Here is an 18,520-nt window from a genome sequence, read left to right as displayed (position 1 = left end):
ATTTGTATGGTCAACAGAAATTTCTTAAATACACCATTCTCTTCTAAGGGCAACCGTGCTGTTTTCCCAAGTGTCCATCAGAGGTCTCTCTTTTGTCCCACTTCTTCTTATACCCAGTTTCTCAGTAAGCCTTTTGCCTGGTTCCCTTGCATATGCCCCAGTGATGGAGATGATCTGATTAGGTCTATTAGTAGGACTAAGTTCAAGATTCTATAGAAGAAATAAAGAAAATTGGCTCCCATTTCCCTTTTGGTACCCTAACCATCTTGTGTTTCCATTGCTTTGCAATTGCAGAGAAAACCTTCAGGGAGGGGGTTATCATGTGCCCTTGGGATTCACACTCCTGGCACCGCAGGTATGCCCATGGCACCAGTGGGTAAGCAGGAAAGAGCTCTTGCACATTGATTAACCCCCTTCAGAGACACAGCTACATGTGTGTCAAGGTTGATGCTCTGCTTCATGTTTCATAGTAAGCATCCATCCAGAGGGCTGCAGATTTCTTCAAGGCCCTGTGGGAGAGGTAAACAAAATCATCAGTAGGTGAGACTTTAATGTAAGAGGAGCTGCTCCATGGAACATGTGCACTTTTGCTTGGTTCAAGGCAATGTTTTCATTTTCAGCTATATCTGAAAGACGTCTTTTCTGTTGTCCAGTGGAGGGAGTCAAAGATACTGCATTGATTTTTAGCAGATGAATTCACCTTTTCTTTAGGGGGGAGGTTGAGTTTTTCTTTCATTTTATTCTCTTTTGTGTCCCAAACCATTAACTATCCTCTTCTCTAGCATAAAAAAAAAAAAAAAAAACTTCTCTGAGTCACTCTATAAGATAATGCATATACCTCTCTAGCAACTCATCCTGTTTTCTACCCACCATCATGCTTTATAATGTGAAAGATGTTTTTCTAGGCTCTGGGGATACAGCAGTGAGTAGGAGAGACATGAGACCGACCTACATGGAGTTCCTGGTTTGGTTTGGGAGACATATATATCTAGATATACATATACACATGTGTATATGTATATCTAGATATATATGTCTCTGTATATGTATATATATATATTTTATTATAATTTATTGTCAAATTTGTTATCATACAATCTGTAAAATGTGCTCTTGGTTTTTGGGGTAGTTTCCTGTGGTTCATTGCTTACATTTAACACCCAGGGTTCATCCCAACAAGTGCCCTCCTCAATGCCCATCACCCATTTTCCCCTCTGGGGAGACATTTATTAAATAATTTATTACCCACAATGTTATTTAATCATGATTGTGATAAAGGTAAAGTGAAGAGAAGCAGGTGCTGCAAGAGCAGGTGACAGATTGAGTCCTGGGGTCAAGGGAAGACCAAGATGAGGAAAAGGCATTTATGAATCTTGGGGAGGGGATGGAAATTGACAAGGTGATGTGAGGGGAGGGGACAGACTGGAGAACATTCTAGGCAAAAGCCAAGGGGCAAAGGACAAAAAATGGCAAGGGGCAGGAAGTTCTGTAGCAACTGAAGAGAGGTTAGGTCTCTGGAGGACAGAAAAGGAAGATGGGAGCGGTGGAGAGTCTGAAGCTGGAGAAACACCCAGGGGCAGATCAGGCCAGATCTGATCTTGTTGGCATCATTCAAGACACTGGTGTTTTTTTTCCTAATTCTAAAAGAAAGAGAAACTTATTAAACCCAGATCATGGGCTGTTGATGTTCTCTAGGGGGCTGTGAATGCACCACGATGAGCACAGATTTTCAGTTCCTGCAGGCTTCTCTGCTCTTGGTCGGTTCCCCTACCCCCCAACCCACACACTTATGTCCCTGGACCCTGTAGGCATCTAAGTTTGCAACTCTGGGCCAGATGATTTGAAAGTCCCTCCCCGCACATAAATTCTAAACCATGTCAAGGTTCTGTGGGGGATTCAGAGACAACACACAGTCCTGGTTTTAAGAAGCTTGAGATTTAGTAGGGTAGTGAGACATTTTCACTAAGAAGTATCTCAAAGGCAGTAGGTAAATGGTAAGAATTATTTATTATCATTGCATTGTTGATGTTTCCTGAAGGGTCTCATGTCCATGCTGGACATACAGATGCCCCTTAACAAAGAGTTGTTGGGTAAATGATTCACAAACCAGTGAATAGTCTGGGGACTAGCAGTGAGAGGGAAATGAGAGCTGTGAGCTGAGAGACTCTGTAATTACCTGACAATATCTCCAAATGCTTCCAACATGGGCTTATTCACATACTGTAATCCATGCTTCGCACACAGTGACCTCACCAGGGGTGCCACCTTGTGATAATTATGGCGTGGCATTGTGGGAAACAGACTAGGGAAACAGAAACAGGAGATATAAAACTTAGATCAAAAGAAGAAGTTTTTGTTCCCCTATTACTAGATAAAACTCTATTAGCAATGTAGACATTGTACAATACTTCTCTAGGAAGCTCAAGTACTCTTGCCAAAGCATTCTAATCTTATCTCTTAACCCTCTGCATGCCCTGTGGGTGGCTAATGTTTGGGAAGACCAAAGAGACTTACCTCTATAAAATATATTTATTCTGAGACAGGTGAAATGAAAGTATGGGGTTTTCTACCATTTTGAATTACCTGGAGAGCTGGAGATAACTTCCCCAACCCCAGTTCTGTCTCTGTCTCTTTCTGTATATACATATATCTCCTGCACAATGAATAGGTGAATATTAGTAAGTTTTCATCAAGGCATATGGGGAAAAGTTCTAGGAGAAAAGTAAGAAGAGAGATGGGTTTTATCCAAGGCTTTCGCTAATTAGCCAGATGAACTTCTTGGGTTTTAACCTTCTCTTTGATGAAATATGAATAATAATCTTTCTTGTTTTGCTGAGATTTTAAAGGACTAATGAGAGAAAGGATAAGAAAATCCCATGAGTAGGTATAAGATCTTTTTCCTTCTCTGCCTATCATAGATTTGGCTTAGATGAAATGAATGTGGAAAGTCTCTTCCTTGAATATTCTGGAGAGATTGACTTTCAAAGTATTATCATTTCCTCTTTCTTTGGTGCCTATCTAACTGCCTATTGGTAAAGTATTTCCAGATATCACTTGGAAATTGCAGTAGGAACTGGATTTCATTGTTGATTATTTTAAACCTCAGCTCCAAAGATGTAGATACAGATTAATATTCAAATTAAATCTTAATTAAGTTTCAACACAACTCGGATACACAAATGTCATGATTTTTCTTGGGTTTTGCCAACAAACCACATGTAAAAAAACAATCACGAGTTCCTAAGTCCTTAGGAATCCAGAAACTGAGTCTTTGGTATTTTTTCAAGATCTTCCTCCATTTACTCACAATTGTTACACCTCCTTTCTTTCTTCCTTTCCTTACCATTGATGCTAATAGAATTGAGAGAATTCTGATTCATTTTTTCCATCAGAAGTCCCGAGTCTAAGGCTTGCTCTGGACTGTATGGGGGGGGGGGTGGGGACTGTTAAAATTACAGCCTTTGCGTTTTATCATGAACTGTTTCCATCACTTACTGGTGCTCGATCTGAAAGTTCAGGTGCCCAGTGAACCAGTCATTGAAAATGGACTGTTCAACATTACAGGTGGTCAAGACCTGCAAAGAAAAAGGTTACATTAGATGTAAGTAAGCCCAAGTGTCAAAGGAGATGTTTATTTATTCCCCAGGTGCCCGGGGGGTTCAGTCGTTAAGCATCTGGCTTTGGCTCAGGTCATGCTCTCACAGTTCATGAGTTGGAATCCCACATTGTGTGAGCTTGAGCCCCACTTCGGGTGAGCATGAGTTCCGCTTGAGTGGCCCCCGTTTCTCTCTCTCTTTCTCTCCCCCTCTCTCTCCTTCTCTTTCTCTCTCTCTGTCTCTCTCCCTCTGCCCCTCCTGGGATTCTGTCTCTTTCTGCCCCTCCCTCACTTGTGACCTCTCTCTCTTTCAAAAAAAATATGTATATTCCCTTAATAAGCTAATTGTTCAACAAGTTCCTATTTTGTGTAAGAAACTAAAAGGGATATAAAAGATACACAGTGCCAGGTCTCAAGGAAATTATAATTTAAAAAGGTGCTAAGATATTTTGCTAAGAAGTTTATACAAAGCAACAAATATAAAGAAGTATGTAGGATTTGAAGGGGCTAAGTCACCATCAGCCCTTGGGTACAGAAGGCTAAAGTGTCATAAATGAGGACTCTGGCAGATGGGAAGTGGGATTATAGGATTTTGGTAGAGATTGTTGGGGTTAGAATACCATTTCCATAGAGTACATATGAAGGACTTCTAAATGGGAAGTGAGGCATTCAATTGTTCCAGCCACAGATTCTGAGCATACAAGTACATTTCAGTTTAAGCAGTTTCCTTTACAATCTAATGTATTTTATTTTATGAACTTAAAACCGTTATCCTGAGAAGGAGTTCATGGGCTTCTCAAGACTTTCAAAATTAAGAACCCTTATGAATATCATTTTGTTCAGTGCCTTTTTTTTTATTATGAAATTTATTGTCAAATTGGTTTCCATACAACATCCAGTGCTCATCCCAACAGGTGCCCTCCTCAATACCCATCACCCCCCCTCCCCTCCCTCCCATCCCTCATCAACCCTCAGTTTGTTCTCAGTTTTTAGGAGTCTCTTATGTTTTGGCTCCCTCCCTCTCTAACCATTTTTTTTTCTTCCTCTCCCCCATGGTCTTCTGTTAAGTTTCTCAGGATCCACATAGGAGTGGAAACATATGGAATCTGTCCTTCTCTGTATGACTTATTTCACTTAGCATAACACTCTCCAGTTCCACCCACGTTGCTGCAAAAGGCCATATTTCATTCTTTCTCATTGCCACGTAGTATTCCATTGTGTATATAAACCACAATTTCTTTATCCATTTGTCAGTTGATGGACATTTATGCTCTTTCCACAATTTGGCTCTTGTTGAGAGGGCTGCTGTAAACATTGGGGTACAAGTGCCCCTATGCATCAGTACTCCTGTATCCCTTGGGTAAATTCCTAGCAGTGCTACTGCTGGGTCACAGGATAGACCTTAATTTTTTGAGGAACCTCCACACTGTTTTCCAGAGCGGCTGCACCAGTTTGCCTTCCCACCAACAGTGCTGGAGGGTTCCTGTTTCTCCACATCCTCTCCAGCATCTATAGTCTCCTGTTTTGTTCATTTTAGCCACTCTGACTGGTGTGAGGTGATATCTGAGTGTGGTTTTGATTTGTATTTCCCTGATGAGGCATGACATTGAGCGTCTTTTCATATGCCTGTTGGCCATCCAGATGTCTCTTTTCTCACTGGGTCTCTGTCTGGTTTAGGAATCAAAGTAATGCTGACTTCATAGAATGAGTCTGGAAGTTTTCCTTCCCTTTCTATTTTTTGGAATAGCTTGAGAAGGATAGGTATTATCTCTGCTTTAAATGTCTGGTAGAATTCCCCAGGGAAGCCATCTGGTCCTGGACTCTTATTTGTTGGGAGATTTTTGATAACCGATTCAATTTCTTCGCTGGTTATGGGTCTGCTCAAGCTTTCTATTTCTTCCTGTTTGAGTTTGGAAGTGTGTGGGTGTTTAGGAATTTGTCTATTTCTTCCAGGTTGTCCAGTTTGTTGGCATATAATTTTTCATAGTATTCCCTGATAGTTGCTTGTATTTCTGAGAGATCGGTTGTAATAATTCCATTTTCATTCATGATTTTATCTATTTGGGTCATCTACCTTTTCTTTTTGAGAAGCCTGGCTAGAGGTTTGTCAATTTTGTTTATTTTTTCAAAAAACCAACTCTTGGTCTCGTTGATCTGCTCTACAGTTTTTTTAGATTCTATATTGTTTATTTCTGCTCTGATCTTTATTATTTCTCTTCTTCTTCTGGATTTGGGGTGTCTTTGCTGTTCTGCTTCTGTTTCCTTTAGGTGTGCTGTTAGATTTTGTATTTGGGATTTTTATCGTTCCTTGAGATAGGCCTGGATTGCAATGTATTTTCCTCTCAGGACTGCCTTTGCTGCATCCCAAAGCATTTGGATTGTTGTATTTTCATTTTTGCTTGTTTCCATATATTTTTAAATTTCTTCTTTAATTGCCTGGTTGACCCATTCATTCTTTAGTAGGGTGTTCTTTAACCTCCATGCTTTTGGAGGTTTTCCAGACTTTTTCCTGTGGTTGATTTCAAGCTTCATCGCATTGTGGTCTGAAAGTATGCATGGTATGATCTCAATTCTTGTATACTTATGAAGGGCTGTTTTGTGACCCAGTATGTGATCTATCTTTGAGAAGGTTCCATGTGCACTCGAGAAGAAAGTATATTCTGTTGCTTTGGGATGCAGAGTTCTAAATATATCTATCAAGTCTGTCTGATCCAGTGCATCATTCAAGGTCCTTGTTTCTTTACTGATCCTGTGTCTAGATGATCTATCCAATGTTGTAAGTGGAGTGTTAAAGACCCTGCAATTACCACATTCTTATCAATAAGGTTGCTTATGTTTGTGAATAATTGTTTTATATATTTGGGGGCTCCCATATTCGGCGCATAGACATTTATAATTGTTAGCTCTTCCTGATGGATAGACCCTGTAATTATTATATAATGCCCTTCTTCATCTCCTGTTACAGCCTTTAATTTAAAGTCTAGTTTGTCTGATATAAGTATGGCTACTCCAGCTTTCTTTTGACTTCCAGTAGCATGATAAATAGTTCTCCATCCCCTCACTTTCAATCTGAAGGTGTCCTTAGGTCTAAACTGAGTCTCTTGTAGACAGCAAATAGATGGGTCTTGTTTTTTTATCCACTCTGATACCCTATGTCTTTTGGTTGGAGCATTTAGTCCATTTACATTCAGTGTTATTATTGAAAGATATGGGTTTAGAGTCATTGTGATGTCTGTAGGTTTCATGCTTGCAATGATGTCTCTGGTACTTTGTCTCACAGGATCCCCCTTAAGATCTCTTGTAGTGCTGGTTTAGTGGTGATGAATTCCTTCAGTTTTTGTTTGTTTGGGAAAACCTTTATCTCTCCTTCTGTTCTAAATGACAGACTTGCTGGATAAAGGATTCTCAGCTGCATATTTTTTTTTTGTTCATCACATTGAAGATTTCCTGCCATTCCTTTCTGGCCTGCCAAGTCTCAGTGGACAGATCCATCACGAGTCTTATAGGTCTCCCTTTATATGTTAGAGCCTGTTTATCCCTAGCTGCTTTCAGAATTCTCTCTTTATCCTTGTATTTTGCCAGTTTCACTATGATATGTTGTGCAGAAGATCAATTCAAGTTATGTCTGCAGGAAGTTCTCTGTGCCTCTTGGATTTCAATGCCTTTTTCCTTCCTCAGATCAGGGAAGTTCTCAGCTATGATTTCTTCCAGTACACCTTCAGCACCTTTCCCTCTCTCTTCCTCCTCTGGAATCCCAATTATACGTACATTATTTCGTTTAATTACGTCACTTAGTTCTCTAAGTCTCCCCTCATACTCTTGGATTTTTTTATTTCTCTTTTTCTCAGCTTCTTCTTTTTCCATGATTTTATCTTCTAATTCACCTATTCTCTCCTCTGCCTCTTCAATCTGATCTGTGTTCGCCACCATTTTATTTTGCAGCTCATTTATTGCATTTTTTAGCTCCTCCTGACTGTTTCTTAGTCCCTTGATCTCTGTAGTAATAGATTCTCTGCTGTCCTCTATACTTTTTTCAGGCCCAGCGATTAATTTTATGACTATTATTTTAAATTCATTTTCTGTTATATTGCTGAAATTGTTTTTGATCAGTTTGTTAGCTGTCGCTACTTCCTGGAGTTTCTTTTGAGGAGAATTCTTCCGTTTCATAATTTTGAATAGTCCCTGGAGTGGCAGGGAACTGCAGAGCTCTTCCTCTGTTCTGTCTGGAGTAACTTGTGTTGGTGGGCAGGGCTGCAGTCAGACCTGATGTTTGCCCCCAGCCCACCGCTGGGGCCACAGTCAGACTGGTGTGTACCTTATCTTCCCCTCTCCCAGGGTCAGGACTCGCTATGGAGTGGTGTGGCCTCTGTCTGGGCTACTTGCACACTGTCAGGCTTGTGGTACTGCTTTGATGGGATCTGGTGTATTAGCTGGGATGGATCTGCAAGGTGCACAGGGGCGGGAGGGGAAGACTCAGCTCGCTTTGCCTTTGGTGGTCCTCTGTGGGAGGGGCCCTGTGGCACCAGGAGGGAGGCAGACCTGTTGGAGGCATGGATCTGTAGAAGCACAGCGTTGGGTGTTTGCGTGGTGCAAGCAAGTTCCATGAGGGGAACTGGTTCCCTTTGGGATTTTGGCTGGGGGATGGGTGAGGGAGACGGCACTTCCCAGTGCCTTTGTTCCCCACCAAGCTGAGCTCTGTCCTCCAGGGCTCAACAACTCTCCCTCCCGCTTTCCATTCTCCGAGCAGAGCTGTTAACTTATAACATTCCAGATGTTAAATCCCACTGGCTGTCCGAACACACTCCGTCCAGCCCCCCTGCTTTTGCAAGCCATACTCGGGGGCTCTGCTTAGCTGGTAGGCTGCCCCTCCACCCTGGCTCCCTCCCGCCAGTCCGCGTAGCGCTCACCATCTCTCCGCCCTTCTTACCCTCTTCCGTGGGCCTCTTGTCTATGCTTGACTCTGGAGAGTCCGTTCTGCTAGTCTTCTGGTGGTTATTGGGGTAAATTAAGCAGATGTGGGTGGAATCTAAGTGATCAGCAGGACGCGGTGAGCCCAGAATCCTCCTACGCCACCATCTTCCTCAGCAATCTATTCAATGTCTTTTTAATGTTTAATTCCAGTTGGGGTTGTTGCCATTTTGAATGTTATTTTCGTGGTTGTTTTATGTCAATGTTTCTCAAAGTGTATTTTGGAGCACCTTACGGTTCTCTAAGATCCTTTCAGGGGATCTGCAAGTCAAAACTATTTCTAAGACAGCATTTGCGTTTTTAATTTCCAATCTCTCAGGCTTGTACACTGGATTTTTTTCCAGAGGCTTCTAAACATGGGATGGCATCATCAGCCTGATGTTTAACATGTATTGGTTTTATTCTTGTTATTTTAGAGTTAATTAATAAATAGGTGTTTTAAAATTCTCAGTTTTAATTTCAAATATAGTAAATATAAATGGATATAACTTACATAGACAAAAGCTCTTTGAGGTTCTCAATAACTCTTAAAAGCATAAGGTGGTTTGTGACCAAAAAGTTTGAGAACCAATACCCTATGCCCTAAGGGAAGGTCCACTGAATTTGGGAATGAGTTTGGAAAAAGTGTATAATGACTGGATTTTCCAGTTAATCATGGCATGGCCACTGGAAGGCTTAGGAAGCAGGGGTATTCTGTACTGATCATAACTCTGCTAATCCTTAATAGCATGTTCATAGAGCATACAATATCTTCTCTCTGGGGCTTTCTAGCTATACAATGAAATGGGGTGAATTTCAGGGTCCTTCTAGGTGTAAACTTAAATGTAATTCTAGGAGCTCAGATTCACTTGAAAGGTTGTGTTCTGTAGGGGACAGGTCAGCAAACATTTCTTATAATGTGATTTTCTCTGATAGTTACTCAGTTTTACTTTTGTAGCATGAAAGCAATCATAGATAATATGTAAATATAAAAGCATGACTGTTTCCAATAATATTTAATTTACAAGAACAAGCAGTGGGCTGGATTTGGCTCTTGGACTATAATTTACTGATTCTTAAATATAAAAAATATTTATTTATTAATTTTGGGAGGGGGGAAGAGAGAGAGAAAGAGAGAGCGAGCGAGCAGGGGAGGGGCATAGAGAGAGGGAGAGAGAGAGTCTTAAGTCCAATGGGGGCTTGATCTCATGAACCATGAGATCATGAACTGAGTCGAAACCAAGAATCATGTGTTCAACTGACTGAGCCACCCAGGAGCCCCTTTACTGACCCTTTAGAGCAAAGCCTCTAAAATCAGACTGCCTAGGTTTAAAACCTGATTTATACCACTTATTAACTGTGATGTCATACAAGTTACTCAACTTCTTCATGCCTTAATTTTATCATCTGTAAAGTGGTAATAATCATAGCACCTGTGTTATGTAGTTATATGCAAAGCAGGGGACAGTGCCTGCCTGCTAGCAAGCATTATGTAAGTATAAATTATTATTATCTGAGGTAGCCAGACTCTAAATCAGTATAGTCTGCAGGATCTTCCCCCAGAAACTCCACCATTACCTGAGCGCTGAGCCAGTCCCGGTTCTCCTCTTTGCTCATTCTCATTGGTATGTGGCTCATCTGGGTAACATATGTTACCCAGGGACTTTCAAGAAACCTTTCAGAGAATAAAAGGAGAAAGTGATGACTTCTTGGGGTGTTTCAGTTCCCAACACTGGGCTGGCACAACTGCTGGAAGATCTGGTTGAGCAACTGAGGAAATGGAAGGGAATCAAAGATTCCGATAAAATGGTGGTCATTTGTTTTCCTCTTTGGAGGCCCTTTATATGTAGAGATGACACAGTAGACTTTTGGTCACATAACCAATCTTGCAGCCTTTTGGAAGCAGTGACCCCCAAGTTTGTTGCAGCATTTGTGCAAGGATCAAAATATACCTAGAGCATATGCAAAGTGATAGACAGCCTCAGCTTTGCCATCAGATAGAACTTGGCTCAAGTTCTGGTGTGGCACTGCCATTGGCCCTTACTTGCTCTATAACTTTGATAAATGATTTAATCTCTCTGAGATTAATGAAGATGATGCTACCTACATTACAGGGAGGTGCAAGGATTAAGTAATAAATAATGTAAGGTAAATAAAGTCAGATAATGCAGGTAAATCCTTTATAAAAGTGCATGATGCATAGTAGCTGTCAATATCCTTGCTATTATGTAGGGTTTAGAATCATAATGTGAAAGAATGGGAGAGGAATAAATTGGAAGTTGAAGACAGCTATTTAGTTGAGGGCATTTTGGTTTGGGGAATATCTGTAGCCATAAAATAACATTAAAACTTCTTGTCTTTCCATTATTTTTGGCAAGGATTATGGTATCCAGTCAGATTATAATCTAAAGAACTTGGGGATCAGATGGAATTCTGCAACTTGGAATTAAGCATATGGGAATAAAAGGACAAGACTGGGCAAGTTCTTTTTTCCAAAGAACTCTTCTTATTGAACTATTTCAACTTTAAAAAAAAAGTATTTTTGTGAAATGTCTCAGTTACAGAAAAGGCATGGTATCCCAACCTTCTGCTAATCAAAAATATCTCAGATAAGGGAGGTAAGAGGATCATCTAGGTTACAGGAATGAAAGAAATATTCTTGTTTCTTACTTGACCAAATATATGAGTAATATGGTTCCAAAGATTCCATAGAAAGGGCCAAATGTGATGAAATGGCGGATGTAAAAGCTGCTGACCCAGACAATGTCCTGCGGAGAAAAGTGATTGACAGTTAAATGCTCTGGACACAATGTCATTTCCCCTTCACTGGTCTAGGGCCCTTTCATGAATTGGCTAAATATTATGCCTTATTATTCAAGGAAGCTACATCTGGAAGGGGCCAAGCATTTTCATGCCCCCTTTTCTACCAGATCTAGCTTCAGATGATAAATCAAATTACTCACCTCCCAATATCTTTGGAGGCACATCACTTTCATGGATTCCAGATTGAAATATACAGGCATGAGGAGGGGGAGCCCAACTGAAAAAGAACACAAAAAAGAAGGACAGTAAGTGAGTAGAATGTGATCCCAATGCAAATAAGCAGGAGTCTATCTTCTTAACATGCTACTCCTGGAATGTTGCCCCTGAGAAGGGATGCAAAGTGGAAATCCACAACCACATCCTGGATTCCACGGGGCTCTTTGGGTCTCTGAGGTTGAGCCAGGTTTTGGTTCAAGCTCTCAGGACACTAAGGAAGTGGAAGCTTTGAAGATTTGTGTCATTCTTATGGAGGCAACCCAGAAGAGCTTCTGCTGTGAATTTTCAAGCTTTCTCAAGGTCCATGGAATCTGTCAGTCCATCACAATCCTTAGGATTGGGCCCTGTCACAATATGTCAGGGTGGCAGAAACACAGGAGCTGTACTCACTTACTGACCAGATGGTTATTTACCTGCTTCTTCTCCAGGACTAGGGAGGTTGCCTAGAGCACAAAGGAGTGTGTTGGAGTCCTTCTGAGTTTTGACAACTCTGTCCTTGACCAGACTTTAGTTGCATCCTCTTTCTCTGCTATGTCCAACGTTGGCCTCCAGACTCTCAAACTCTACATATTCTTAGCACAAATGATTTTGTTTATCCCTCACACTAAGATGCTTGAACAAACGTGAACATAGTTTCTAACAGCTTAAGGCCATGCCTCTGGAATAACCCCGGCCTCCTTGCAGATTTGCCTGAGAAAGTTCAACATTGCCAAATGAATTAACTGTTTGTTCAAGCCAAAACTGACTAGAGACCTCAGATCTCCCTTTTTTTAAACTATTTCTGTTAGAAAACTTACAATTGTAAAATTCTTTCTCTGTCTTTGAGACGGATCTTCGGCAACCCAGAAATGTCTTTCTCAAGGATCTGGGAGTCATTCCTTTCATTTTTTTTTCATGCTTATTTATTTTTGAGAGAAAGAGGGACAGAGTGGGAGCGAGGGAAGGGCAGAGAGAGAGGGAGACACAGAATCCAAAGCAGGCTCCAGGCTTCAAGTTGTCAGCACAGAGCCCGATGTGATAACAAACTCACAAACTCACAAACTGTGAGATCATGACCTGACCAAAGTTGGCCGTTTAACCGACTGAGCCACCTGGGCACCCCTGGGAGTCATTCCTTTGAATGAAATAATCCAGGATGGGGCCTCAGTCTCTCCGTGTGGGGGGTGGGAACCTAACTTTCATAAGCACCAGGCAGCAGACACAGATGGCTTAATCACACTGACCAACTCTCCCTCCCACCAAGGTCTCTTGGAAATTTCTTTAACACACCCAGTGTTTAAAAGGTCTCCCACCTTTTGGTTCAGCAGAATTGAGCTGAGTTTATACTGAAACCTTTTCCCTTACTATGGAAACCTGAATATAATCTGTCTTGTCACTTTTAAAAAAATTTCCAGTTCTGTTTCTCTTTGACAGTTTGAGCATGATTTACTTGTACCTGAGATGCTAAGTTGGCATTTGAAGGAAAAAGACATAATGAAACAGCTTCAAAAGGCAGAGAGTTTTGTGAAGTGGGCTTCGTGTAGTGAATCCACAGCATTCGTTCATTCCTCATTAGCTAAGAGCATATTGCAGCACTACAGACAGGGTAGAAAGTCAGAAAAGCAATTCCAACAGCTTTTATTATGTGAACACACTGCTGGTTAGCCTGGAGATCAGCTACCTTTCAAAATGGGGCACTGATGTCTTCATTCCTCTTTTTGGTCATGCAGAAAAAGAGAGTGTGACTTTCATAGAATGAGGTTGCAGAATTCCAGCAGTGGAAAGGACAGCAGTGGGAATTCACCCCCTTACCTCAAAAATAAGCCCACAGGCCATCCTGGTCAAGCATGTTACAAATGACTACTGGTGCCCAACATTTGAGCAAATCAGATAAACTGCAACCCCATAACTGTTGGCATTTGGGGCTAATTTCTTTTTTGTAAATATATTTATTTATTTATTTAATTAAGTTAATTAATTAATTTACTTTGTGTAATGGAATGTAATTTTTACTTTGTGAATGGAGTGTAATTTTTAAAATATAATTTATTGTCAAGATGGTTTCCATACAACACCCAGTGCTCTTCCCAACAAGTGCCCTCCTCAGTGCCAATCACCCATTTCCCCTCTCCCCCACCCCCCATCAACCCTCAGTTTGCTCCCTGTGTCTTATGGTTTGCCTCCTTCACTCTCTGTTTGTAACTAATTTTTCCCCTTCCCCTCTCCCATGGTCTTCTGTTGTTTCTCAGGATCTACATAAGAGTGAAAACATACGGTATCTGTCTTTCTCTGTATGGCTTATTTCACTTAGCATCACACTCTCCAGTTCCATCCACGTTGCTACAAAGGGCCATATTTCATTCTTTCTCATTGCCACGTAGTACTCCACTGTGTATATAAACCACCATTTCTTTATCCATTCATCAGTTGATGGACATTTGGGCTCTTTCCGTAATTTGGCTATTGTTGAGAGTGCAGGGCCAGATAATTTCTTGTTGTTAGGGGCTGTCTTGTGCATTGTAGGGTGTTTAACAGAACCACTGGCTCCCTGGATGCCAGTATCATCTTTCCCTTCCACTGTGTTGTCCCAACAGGGCAGTATTGTTTCTGGTTGAGAGCTACTGATCTATAGGAAATGTTTGGGAACTTCTGATTTTGTCTTATGTCTCAAACTGTAAGCATATGTTTTAGGTGGGCATATTTTGGAGTTCCATGAAAACTTTTTTTTGAGCTGTCATGAATTTGATTTTTGTTAAGAGGAAAGCATTTTTGCTTATGATATTTTTTAAATCTTTTTTTAAAATTTATTTATTTACTTTTGAGAGAGAGAGAGTGAGAGAGAGAGAGAGAGAGACAGAGAGAGCACAATCAGGGGAGGGGCAGAGAGAGAGGGAGACACAGAAGCAGGCTCCAGGCTCAGAGCTGTCAGCACAGAGCCGGATGTGGGGCTCAAACTCACAAACTGTGACATCATGACCTGAGCTGAAGTCGGATGCTTAACTGACTAAGCCACCCATTGATAGATTGCTATTTATCAATATCAGAATTATGTAGCTACCCTATTTTCTTTCAGCTTGAACCCACATTCAGATCTATTTATATATATTCGTACATACATATGATTTTCACTACATTGGGTGCAACTATCATAAAAGATTTCCAGTGACTTGTGTTTATAAAGTGGGAGTTTAAACATTTGCAGGTTTACTGAAATTCAGAAGTTGACTAGAAATACCACTGTACTCTTCAGGTAGAAACTGAACAGTGTTCTAGGTCTTAACAGTTATGCTCTTCTTGAAAGCTTTTTGGTATAAATGACAGCCTTTTTGAAATTAAAAACCCTTTATCTTACAAAATACACTTTGATTGATGGAAGGTTTCCTTTGTGTTTTAAAACATCTTTACACATGAAAAGATGCTCAACGTCACTCCTCATCAGGGAAATACAAATCAAAACCACACTCAGATATCACCTCACCCCAGTCAGAGTAGCTAAAATGAACAAATCAGGAGACTATAGATGCTGGAGAGGATGTGGAGAAACGGGAACCCTCTTGCACTGTTGGTGGGATTGCAAACTGGTGCAACTGCTCTGGAAAACAGTGTGGAGATTCCTCAAAAAATTAAAAATAGATCTACCCTATGACAGAGCAATAGCACCGCTAGGAAGTTACCCAAGGAATACAGGAGTGCTGATGCATAGGGGCACTTGTACCCCAATGTTTATAGCATTTTCAACAATAGCCAGATTAGGGAAAGAGCCTAAGTGTCCATCAACTGACAAATAGATAAAGAGATTGTGGTTTGTATATACAATGGAATACTACATGGGAATGAGAAGGAATGAAATCTGGCCTTTTGTAGCAACGTGGATGAAACTGGAGAGTGTTATGCTAAGTGAAATAAGTCATACAGAGAAAGACAGATACTGTATGTTTTCACTCTTACGTGGATCCTGAGAAACTTAACAGAAGAAGACCATGGGGAGGGGAAGGGGAAAAAAATAGAGAGGGAGGGAGCCAAACCATAAGAGACTCTTAAAAACTGAGAATAAACTGAGGGTTGATGGGGGGTGGGAGAGAGGGGAAAGTGGGTGATGAGCATTGAGGAGGGCACTGGTTGGGATGAGCACTGGGTGTTGTATGGAAACGAATTGGACAATAAATTTCATATTAAAAAAAACTAAACAAAAACCATCTTTACTGTTGATTGTTCAAATATTGGCTTTCTGTAAAAAAATTATCATGTTAAATTTAGACTGTACTACGGTATCAATAAATTTTTCTGCTTGGTCAGTTTTAATTACCTAAAAAACCAAAATATGTACATACATACATACATACATACATATATGTCTCTGTCCACTAAAATATCTTCTGCAACTTTATGTGGGCCATTGGAGCAACCATCTTTCTCTCACACAGTAGCTCTCAGGTGCCTTTCATTCCTAAGTATCTACATCTTATGGCTTCATAATGTCAATGCTTTGGCATTCTTTTCCTATTTCTCTTTCATCCCTATCCAAATACCACTATTCTTTTATTCTGGACAGGTGTTTATTTTTTCTATGATAGTCTCAGATGCAAGGCTCCTTGATTGACTTCCATCCCTCCTGAAGCATCTCGTGAGATGCACATTAAAATTAAACTGCCTATTTGCTTTCCAATTTTTCCTTTTCAGATGTTTGTCCCCAGGAAGTCTGAAATATGACATGACGCTCTTCCAAGTCACAATAAGACATGGGCTGGTCTCTCTGTGAGAGCATTGCTGTTGTGCCGTCTGGCTTGACAACAGCTTGCTTCAGGGACATGGGATGATAAGAAAAGTGGCTCCAACGAGACTCACCCATGTAGAAATACAGGTGCTGCTTTTCATAGTCGATGTACTTGATTTTCATCTTGCCAAACTGAAAGGAGAGAGCATAAAACTAACATAAGAGACAATACTTGTGGTCATTAATGCTCAAGAACGTTGCTGTGTGTGTGTGTGTGTGTGTGTGTGTGTGTGTGTGTGTGTGTGTTTAAAATCTCTACGGAAAGAGCCATATGGTCAGAATTTGTTGGCTGTCACATTTGAGGCACTAGAAGAACCAGAACTGGAATAAGAGGAAATATTGCAGCATCATTTTGCTTTAATTAAATGTGGGTAATTCTTACATTTGACTACGGGGATTGTGATTTTTTAAAAAAATTCCCATGGAAGCCATTTTGAAAATTTTTTGTCCTTCTATGGAGTGGAGTGGTGACCAAAAGGGAATATTTCTGATGAGTTTTTCTAGCTTCTCTTAACTATGGTGTTTAGAATTCTGCTTGAAGCTCAGTCTCCATATCCATTCATTCTTTCAACAGATATTTATCAAATGGTAATATGATAAAAGATATAGACATGGTCCTTCTTATCTGTCCCATCTTTCCTCCTTTGTGTTCTCATTATGGATCTCACACTGTGATGAACTATTTCTAAGGTGTAATGATATTACATAAAATCTTAATGCTGGGAATTTGATTAATTTTCTAGGAATCTCCTTAGTTAATTTAGTCTGTGCTCAGTGCATAAGGACAGCAAATACTCTGAGGGGAGGCATAGAGGTAATGGTTATATCTCCTAGTAAACATACAATAAATGTTTAGTTGAATGAATGAAAGTGAAGATTTATGTCTGCTCTATATTTTTACTGTATGTTCACTTGGACACAGCACTATGGGCATTGTTTGATTTCTGCTCTCCTCCATTTTGTTGATACCTCCCTTCCTGCATATAGACTTCTTTTCATATTTGGATACTAGGGTTGATCTTTCCTTCTTTTAGTGTCAGAGATAAAAAGAAATAGCATGTTGATGATGTAATAAGAGCTATTTGCAATTCCTCTCAAACCTTCAGATTTTTAAGTAGTGGGAAACATGGGGAAAAGAGCAGGTGGAAATTCCTGGGAGCTGGCACACCTAGATGGAGGACTGCTTTTGAATCTCACTCCAAAGGAGGGCTGTAAGTCTTCTAGAACATGATCACAGGACCTAGAAAGTAGAATGTTTGAACAAAATGGTAGAAAAATTGGCAGTAAAGTGAGATGGAAGGAAAAGTTCAGGGCTCACCAGAACTATTTTTTTAAAAAATGTAAACAACTGAATTTTAGAGTTTAAATAATTTCAAGCAATGTCTCAGACAGTAGCTCTGAAACTCTATTACACGGAACCCTAAGGTCTAGGGACATGTCCCAAGAGCAGCTATAAAACTTAGGAGGTGACCTCCATCATTTGTGAAGAGGCAGCATGTATACTGAACATAACCTTAGGGAGGTACTTCTGGGGAGGGGCAGCCTGCTTCATAAAATTCAGTTAAGACAAATCCTTCTTGCTCTGTGGGGATAGAGAAATCAAAGTATCACACTTTTGTTGATGAGCGTAGGAGTCACAAACATCAGAGAAGTCCAACTTATTTGTGGAGCCATTGTCAAAAGCAACTGATTTGTGATCACAGCCAGAGATTTTTTTTAAGTCTAGTCAAGAGATTTGTTTCCTAATTCAACTGGAGAAGAAGGTACAGTCTTCTGAAGCTGGGAAAACTTATTTTTAAAAAGTTACACAATTTTTGGTTTATGTAGCCCAAAGTGCAGGCAGCAACTGACAGAACTACATTCTCAATAAAACCCCTTAGTTGTTTTAGGAAATAGCAGCCTCTTTCTAAGCACCTGACTCTCAGGATCTACCATTTCTCTAGAGGGGGGAGACCTTTCTGTAGTTACCCTTGTACCTCCTTCTTTGAAGTAAGACTTTCTCCTAAAACATTTGGTAATAGTCCTTTACATGATGATTTTAAGTTGAGGTTAAAAAAATCAACTGACAAATTCCGGAGTTGATTTTTTCTCTCCTTTCTCTATTGTTTAACAAGTCCAAATGAGAGGTGAGATGTCTAAGTATCATACAAAGCACTTGGGCTGTGGCTCATGTATAAATGAACCAA

At 40.4% G+C, this 18,520-nt stretch overlaps 1 protein-coding gene across 1 annotated transcript in view; it reads right to left on the bottom strand.

Annotated features, from left to right (window-relative positions):
- Positions 1 to 438: 438 nt before the first annotated feature.
- LOC122200349 (fatty acid desaturase 2-like protein FADS2B) overlaps positions 439 to 18,520 on the bottom strand; it is a 37,647-nt gene continuing 19,565 nt past the window's right edge. Inside the window, exons 6-12 of the mRNA XM_042905899.1 lie at positions 16,406 to 16,466; positions 11,506 to 11,582; positions 11,213 to 11,310; positions 10,121 to 10,217; positions 3,496 to 3,575; positions 2,177 to 2,302; positions 439 to 509 (exon numbers count right to left, since the gene is read on the bottom strand). Coding sequence (XP_042761833.1) covers positions 458 to 509; positions 2,177 to 2,302; positions 3,496 to 3,575; positions 10,121 to 10,217; positions 11,213 to 11,310; positions 11,506 to 11,582; positions 16,406 to 16,466 — 591 coding nt within the window. The 3' untranslated portion in view covers positions 439 to 457. The remainder of the gene's footprint in view (positions 510 to 2,176; positions 2,303 to 3,495; positions 3,576 to 10,120; positions 10,218 to 11,212; positions 11,311 to 11,505; positions 11,583 to 16,405; positions 16,467 to 18,520) is intronic.

The sequence above is a fragment of the Panthera leo genome, chromosome D1 (genome assembly GCF_018350215.1).
Source record: "Panthera leo isolate Ple1 chromosome D1, P.leo_Ple1_pat1.1, whole genome shotgun sequence".
NCBI lineage: Eukaryota > Metazoa > Chordata > Mammalia > Carnivora > Felidae > Panthera > Panthera leo.
The sequence above is the reverse complement of the archived record's forward strand: the minus strand, read 5'-3'. Positions and strand labels throughout refer to the sequence as shown.